The sequence below is a fragment of the Neophocaena asiaeorientalis genome, unplaced genomic scaffold (genome assembly GCF_003031525.2).
Source record: "Neophocaena asiaeorientalis asiaeorientalis breed wild unplaced genomic scaffold, Neophocaena_asiaeorientalis_V1.1 scaffold582, whole genome shotgun sequence".
In the NCBI taxonomy this organism is placed as follows: domain Eukaryota; kingdom Metazoa; phylum Chordata; class Mammalia; order Artiodactyla; family Phocoenidae; genus Neophocaena; species Neophocaena asiaeorientalis.
The window spans coordinates 707,640-715,897 of record NW_020172996.1 but is presented as its reverse complement, the minus strand read 5'-3'; the positions used below and the strand labels follow the sequence as shown (position 1 = coordinate 715,897).

Below are 8,258 nucleotides of genomic sequence, written 5' to 3'. Positions count from 1 at the left end.
CACCAGGAAGTCCTGCTGAAAGCCATCTGCCTAGGAGTGGGTTGTTCTAGCCTCTCCTCCCGGCATGGCGACACATCCTGGTATCCTGTGTTCTTGCTGGTTTGAGACATTTCCTGTTCTAGCATTGTACAGTATCCCCTTCTACCACTTGACCCTTCCTCCCTTGTTTTAATAACAAACCCATGGGCTTATACCTACATGTGTCATGCACAGATTTGTAGTGCACTCCTGTACCACCAACGTCTCCATACAGTTTATCAGCATTTTTGTGCTTTCAGGGTGTTGGAGTGCATTAGGTACTGAGGAGGCCGCTTCTGAACAATGTGTTTCTGTAGAACAAGTGACACAAGACAGGAATCCAAATCCAGACCTATCTATCCTGAAGACTCTTACTTCAGATATGGGTGCCCTGGTAGAGAAATATGTTTTGTACCTGGCTGAGCACCAAGGAGTGCATCCTGGGCTGAAACCGTCCTCTTCTGGGGCTTGTGGGAAAATGTTCACTTCTCACCTACAACAGCACCAGAAGCAGCCCAGTGGAGAGAAACACCTCAGAAGCGAAGACAATGGGGCCTTGCTTGTGACGAGCTGCAAAGTCTTTTTACCCGACAATATGTTCACATGCGGAGAGATTGAGAAGGCTTTCTTAGGCAGCTTGGGCTTTCCCCAGCACCAGCCCTCCCACGATGGACAGCATCCAGGTAGAAGCAGGGAGAGCAGGGAGGTCTCTCGCCCTGGACAAGGGCATTACAAGTGCAGCGAATGTGGAAAAGCCTTCAGTAAAAAGTATAAATTCACGGAGCACCTGAGAGTTCACACTGGAGAAAAACCTTATGGGTGCAGTGAGTGCGGCAAATTCTTCAGACTCAGGGGAGGTCTTTCTCATCATCGTAGAGTTCACACAGGAGAAAAGCCTTTTGATTGTGGTAAATGTGGGAAAGTCTTCATCTACAAATGTAAACTTGTTCAGCACCAAAGAGTCCACACTGGAGAAAGACCCTATGAGTGTAATGAATGTGGGAAAGCCTATGCCCGCAAGGATTCACTTGTCCAGCACCAAAAGGTCCACACTGGAGAGAAACCTCATAAATGCAGTGAATGTGGGAAGCTCTTCCTTTACAGAAATAAACTTCTTGTGCACCAGAGGATCCATACTGGAGAAAAGCCTTTTAAGTGTACCGAATGTGGGAAGTCCTTCAGTTATAAAACCAGTCTTATTATCCACCAGAGAACCCATACTGGAGAAAGGCCTCACATGTGCAGTGAGTGTGGGAAAGCCTATGTCAACAAAAAAAGTCTTATTGTACACCAGAGAATTCACAATGGAGAAAAAGTTTATGGGTGTAAGAAATGTGGGAACTTCTTTATAAGCAGCTTTGCCCTCAATAAACACCAGAATGTTCACACTGCACAAAGGCATTATGAGTGCAGTGAATGTGGGAAAGCTTTCAAGAGGAAAATCAGACTTGCTGAGCACAAGAGAATCCACACTGGAGAAAGACCCTATGAGTGTAATGAATGTGGGAAAGCCTTCAAGCTGAAGAATACACTTGTTAGCCACCGAAATGTCCACACTAGAGCAAAGCCTTTTCAGTGCAGTGAATGTGGGAAGCCCTACAGTAACAAAACAAGTCTTGTTGTCCACCAGAGAATCCACACTGGAGTAAAGCCTTTTCAGTGCAATGAATGTGGGAAGCCTTACAGTTACAGAACAAGTCTTATTGTCCACCAGAGAATCCACACTGGAGAAAGGCCTTATGAGTGTAGTTCTTTGTATGTAGCTCCAAGCTCATAAAAAAGAGGAAAGTTCACACTGGAGAAATGTCTTCTGGACTTATGTGTTCCTTCACTTGAGTTAATATCTAGCACCACAACTCCTGTGTTGTAGAGTAGGTGAACGTTTAACTTATGTGGGGTCAGTCAAACTTTTTTATGTGTGTGTGGTACACGGCCCTCTCACTGTTGTGGCCTCTCCCGTTGCGGAGCACAGGCTCCGGATTCTCAGGCTCAGTGGCCATGGCTCACAGGCCCAGCCACTAAGTGGCATGTGGGATCCTCCTGTACAGGGGCATGAACCCGTGTCTCCTGCATCAGCAGGCAGACTCCCAACCACTGCGCCACCAGGGAAGCCCCAGTCAAACTTTTTAAAGTGGTAGTATCCTTTTACAGTCTTGCCAGAAACACCAGAACCCAAGTTCCCATTCTTTCCATTCTTACCAACACTTGGTATGTGCAGGGTTTCTAATTTTTGTGACATCGTAGGTGTATAGTGGTATCAAGTGATTTTAATTTGCATTTCCCTAATGACATGATGCTGAGTGGTCTTCCATGTGTTAATTTCCAGCCATATGTTGTTATTGAAATTTCTATTCATTTGATTTGTTGTTCTAATTACTGAGTTTTGACATTTCTTCATGAATTATTGATTAAGGTCCTCTAATGGAAATACTTAGCAATACTTTCTTCCAGAATTGGTCTTGTCTTTTCAATTACTTTTCCAGAGAAAAAGTTCTTAATTTTAGTGTAGTCTAATTTGTCCATTCTTATACTTTTTCCCGTTTCCTCCTGTAACTTTTATGGTTTAGGGTTTTTATTGATGCAAAGAAATCATTTTCAATTAATTGTGGGAGTTATTTTTTAAAATATAGACACCCCATTGCTGCAGTGATACTGATTTAAAAGATTATACCTTTTCCCCTGAATTGCTTTAGTATCTTCATCGAAGGTCAATCATTTGTGTATATGTTTATTTCTGGAATTTCTATTCTGTTGCATTTATCTACTTTATTTATGCCAGTATTTTCATGTATTAACTAATTTGTTTTTATAGTATGTCTTGAAATCAAGGTTGTATACTCCTTTGACTTTCTTTTTTTCAGTCATTATAGCCTTTCTTGGTTCTTTACTTTTCCATATGAAGTTTAGAATTCACTTTTCAGCTTATACAGCACAAAAAATCCTACTAGGAGTTTCACTGGGCTTGCATTTAGTCTTCAATTTATTTTTATTTTTATTTTTTGGCTGTTCCGTGCAGCTTATGGGATCTTAGTTGCCTGATCAGCAATTGAACCCAGGCCAGGGCAGTGAAAGCGCCGAGTCCTAACCACTGGACCTCCAGGGAATTCTCCTAATCTTTAATTTAGAAAGAAATACTGAGTGTCCCAATCCATAAACATGATACATCTCCTTTTATGTAGATCTTATTTAATTTTGGATGGAAATGTTTTTAGATTTCTTTTTATAGGTCTTGCATATGTATTTTCTAAATTTGATAATATTGTGAATGATAATTAAAAACTTTTTCTTTGTGAAATGTTCAGTGCTAGTACACTAAGAGAGATATCAAACTACGGATAGAAGTGAGCCTTCTTAATCCTACAACATCTAGAAAGAGTTATTAGAAATACTATACCTTTGAACCATTATTAAACTATTGCCATTAGAATAAAAGGAGGGCAGCTGCTCATTGTTCTCTTATTCAGTATCATCCTGGAGTTCCAATTTCATTCAATACGAAAAAAAAAAAAAACTGGCAAAATAATGAATATGTAGCAATTGGAAAGGAAGAAACCACCTAAAATATATCCTCAGTTTTCATCTTCACTATGAATCCAAATATGGACACTCATTTTAGTGCCTCAACCCATCGTAAACTCATAATTGTTTCATCACCCATTCGCTGACCTTACTTCCTTAGGACCCATCACCTTCTATTACGCTATGCAACTTAATATCATAGAAGAACTGCTTATTTTATTTTTCTTTCAAATACAGAGTAAGTTCCAGTAGGAAAATATGTATTTACATGTTGTGCAGTGATACATTCTGTATTCCTAGAAACATGTCTGAAACACATATGGTACTTTTTTATTTTTGGCCTTACTGTGTGGCATGTGGGGTCTTAGCTCCTGGACCAGGGATCAAATCCTTGCCCCCTGAAATGGAAGTGCAGAGTGTTAACCACTAGAACGCCGGGCAAGTCCCCCATGTGGTACCTACTGACATCTTAAAATATGGAACAAAATGATAATGCACATTTAACATTCATTTGCACAACTGTGGGTGTACTTTCTAACTCTCCTCACCCTGCTTTTTCCTTCAGTTTTACTACCATGAATGCTCTGAGTTATAGGAAGAAATTATGTTTTGTGAAAAGCCTTTAAATCTACTAAAAAATCCCCAGTAGACATTTTAGTGGTTTCCTTCTCTCACTTATTAGATGTCAGGTGTGTGTGTGTATTTTTTTTTCCTCACATTCCAGTGGGATTTTGATTATTTCAAAAACCAGTTTTCCACCATCAATTTCTGCCAGTCCTCATGGATATCTATCTCATTAAGCACTTTTATTATTATTTTATTTTAGTTTATTTATTTCTTTTTGGCTGCTTTGGGTCTTCGTTGCTGTGTGTGAGCTTTCTCTAGTTGTAGCTAGTGGGAACTACTCTTTGTTGCAGTGTGCAGGCTTCTCTTTGGGATGGCTTCTCTTGTTGTGGAGCAAGGGCTCTAGGTGCGTGGGCTTCAGTAGTTGTAGCGCATGGGCTTAGTTGCTCCGTGGCATGTGGGATCTTCCCGGACCAGGGCTCAAACCCATGTCCCCTGCATTGGCAGGCCGATTCTTAACCACTGCACCACCAGGGAAACCCTAAGTACTTTTAATAGCTCTGGATAATTACACAGTCTGAAATGTTTTTCTGAGTTTGTCTCCTCTCCATATGCAGACACTGTCAGTGCACTTACAGGTGACGTAATCACTTCCAAGGAGCAGATGACATCGTGGGGTTCTAAACCTTTATCTCAGGCTTACGTGTCCCCATTGCACACTCAGATGCTGCCATGGCATCCTTGTTATGGGAGCAAATACACATTTGGTAAGTATCTCTTCAGGTATCTGATTCTTAGAAAACATTTTTGTCAGAAAACTGGAAATTAACTCTAAAATAAATTTCACTTCCTGAGGTCAGGACAATAAAAAAGGAACAACCTTATATAGGTTATATATATAGATATAGACAGACATAAGAACAAAGCCATAAAAACAGGAAAGGCATTTGCTGAGGAAACCAGAGGCATGTTGCCCCGCATCAACGTGCATTAGGAGTGCCTGACAGTTCTCCTCTCTCCTCAGTTGCATTGTTTTGAAACTTGTTTCACTGGCTTCTCACTAAACACACTGATCATAAACAGGGTTCACTGTAGAGGCTTCATGATAAGGTAGGTTGTGAGTAATAAGATGAAGAAGATGAGCTCCTACTCTGAGTAGATGCCTAGTGTCTGTCGTATCTGCTGATGAGGGGCATGTTGTGTCATGGAGACTTGAATGATGTGTCTCTAAATTTTTATCCTTGGTGAAAGGCTGTTCATTGCATCTCAAGTACTTGGATGTTCTCTTTATCATAGTAATCAACACTCTCTACCCTCCCAGGGCCTTGGCTTCCATTCCTCACCTATAAAAATGGATCCATTCTTCTGTCATCTGTATGTCTATCATCCACCTATATGTCTACCATCTATATATCTATCTATATCATCTTTGCCTTATTGTGATTTCATCTCAATGACATGTCCCATTTATAAGATAATTTTCTTAAACAGAAAATAAAAATTTGGACCAGACATCCTCTTAGAAGAATGGAGTCACCCTGCGCTCAAAGAGAACAGGGCATTTAATTTAGACCCTTCCTGTGTCTCTGCAGAACCTCTATGATCAGGGGAAGTTGTCAATCATTACTACCTGTGACTCACTGGAGGTCATTAAGAGTGGACTGATCCACAACCTAAGCAATGTCATGGTTGTTAGACTCAGATTTATGCACACTCCCAAATTCCCACGGGAAATTCTACTGGCATAAGTTTTTGTTATTTACCTTCATCTTGTGATTCTTATCAAGATTTCTGGTTCTTTGTTTTGTCCCTTATTTTGCTTCATTTTCTAGTTTTGTAACCTATTTTCATCACACTGGTGATATTTTTTACTTCAACCTTAAATAGTATTATAAAAATAATGTTTACTATGAATATTTTGAATGAACCCACTGGTGTATAAAGTTAAACTGAATAATGACATTGATACACTACACTCCTCCTCCCTTACAAAGTCCGCATCCCAGGGAAGCAACACTTCACAATTGGTGAGGATCTCTCCAGACAGAAGTGACAACTTCATAGAAATATTTGATAAGATCTCAGAGAACACCCCTTAACCACTGGACCACCAGGGAATTCCCTCCCTTGGATTTTTTAATTGAAGTATTTATTGTGAAAATCAGTGATTCACATGCAAGGGTAAGAATGCAGAGAGGGAGTTCCCTGGTGGTCTAGTGGTTAGGATTTGGTGCTTTCACTGCCGTGACCCAGGTTCAATCCCGGGTTGGGGAACTGAGATCCTGTACACCTTGTGGCACAGAAAGGAGAGGACAAAGGAAGGGAAAGGGAAGGGAAGGAATCAGAGAGATCCTGTGTGTACTTTACCCAGTTTCCCCAATAGTAAGACTATATTATATCACAACAATGATATTGACGTTGATACTATCACCTGATCTTATTCAGATTCCTCTAGTTGTACTCAGGTGTGTGGTTTTATCCCTCTTTTTTTTTTTAAGTTTTATTTTATATTGGGGTATAGTTGATATCCCTCTGGGTTAAGCCACTTTCTTTATCCTGGATATACCATCAAGGCAACACACAATCTCTCTCAATTTTTCTTCCATTTTACTTTTGATGTTATGGATTTTTAAGTTCCATTTTGATTGAGCATTGTTTGTTTAAACTTTATGGGAAATACTTAAATTTGTACAAACTCAAAAGTACAACACAAGGAAATTTCATCACTTTTGTTCCTGTCCTTCCAATCTGTTAAATCTTTGTCCCTATATTTATACTCTTCTACTTGACTCAAAAAACATGGTATATATACACTGTTATACACTGTTCTGGACGATAGATTTTCACTTAAGAATACATCCTGGTAAGGGAACTCTTGACACTGTTGGTGAGAATGTAAATTGTTGCAGTCACTGTGGGAAATAGTATGATGGTTTCTCAAAAAAACTAAACATAGAACTACCATACGATCCAGCAATTCTACTCCTGGGTATATATCTGAAAAAAACCAAAAACACTAATTCAGAAAGACACATGCACCCCAATATTCATAGCAGCATTATTTACAATTACCAAGATATGGAAGCCATCTAAGTGTCCATCAAGAGATGAATGGGTAAAGATGTGGGGGGGGTGTGTGTGTGTATACACACACACACACACACACACACACACACACACAATGGAATACTACTCAGCCATAAAAATGAATGAACATTTACCATTTGCATCAAGACGGATGGACTTGGAGAACATTATGCTAAGTGAAATAAGACAGAGAAAGACAAATACTGTATGATATCACTCATATATAGAATATAAAAAATAAACTAGTGAATAAGACAAAAAACAGTCTTACAGATAAAGAGAACAAACTAATGGTTACTGGAAGGAAGAGGGTGGGGTAAAATAGGGATGGGGGATTAAGAGGTACAAACTACTATGTATAAAATAAATAAGCTACAAGGATATATTGTACAAGAGAGAATATAGCCAATATTTTATAATAACTATAAATGGAGTATAACCTTTAAAAATTGTGAATCACTATGTTGTACACCTGCAACATATAATATTGTACATTCTCTCTCTCTCTCTATATATATATGTATGTATGTGTGTATATATATATGTGTGTGTGTATATATATATATATATATATATATATGTATGTATATATCCTGGAGAAAACTTCACAGAGTCAGTTCTACAGCAATGCATTGTATGTGTTCCTGAAAACCACCAAGTTATGCAAAATCCAACAGAAAATCACAAGGCCTATTGAGACCCTTGAAATACCTTCAGTAAAACAAAAAATAAAATGGAAGCCTAATATATGTGGTACTACAGTTTGACACGTTAAAAGTTTGAGAAACAAACAAAAAAAATACCGTAACAAATATGGTCCTTGACCTTCATTCTATCGTTGGCACACGTGTAATTACAAACACTGGGCCCTGTAATAATTTATTTAAATAGTCCCCATCATTTCTGTTTAGTCAGTCTCTGTCTTCCCTGTAACATTTTATGGGGCATATTCTATCCTAAGCATAAATATGTCACTTCAAACTTTGAAATTAACTACCCTCAGGTATCTCCATATTCTGGTGTACATGGCCACAGCAAGAATTTCTGTGCTATCTTGGTTTTCAGACTTA

The 8,258-nt window shown here is 39.0% G+C and overlaps 1 protein-coding gene across 1 annotated transcript in view; it reads left to right on the top strand.

Moving 5' to 3' along the window:
- The window catches only part of LOC112397977 (zinc finger protein OZF-like), a 22,092-nt gene extending 17,757 nt beyond the window's left edge, over window positions 1–4,335 (top strand). Inside the window, exon 4 of the mRNA XM_024742331.1 lies at window positions 279–4,335. Coding sequence (XP_024598099.1) covers window positions 279–1,795 — 1,517 coding nt within the window. The 3' untranslated portion in view covers window positions 1,796–4,335. The remainder of the gene's footprint in view (window positions 1–278) is intronic.
- Window positions 4,336–8,258: the final 3,923 nt, after the last annotated feature.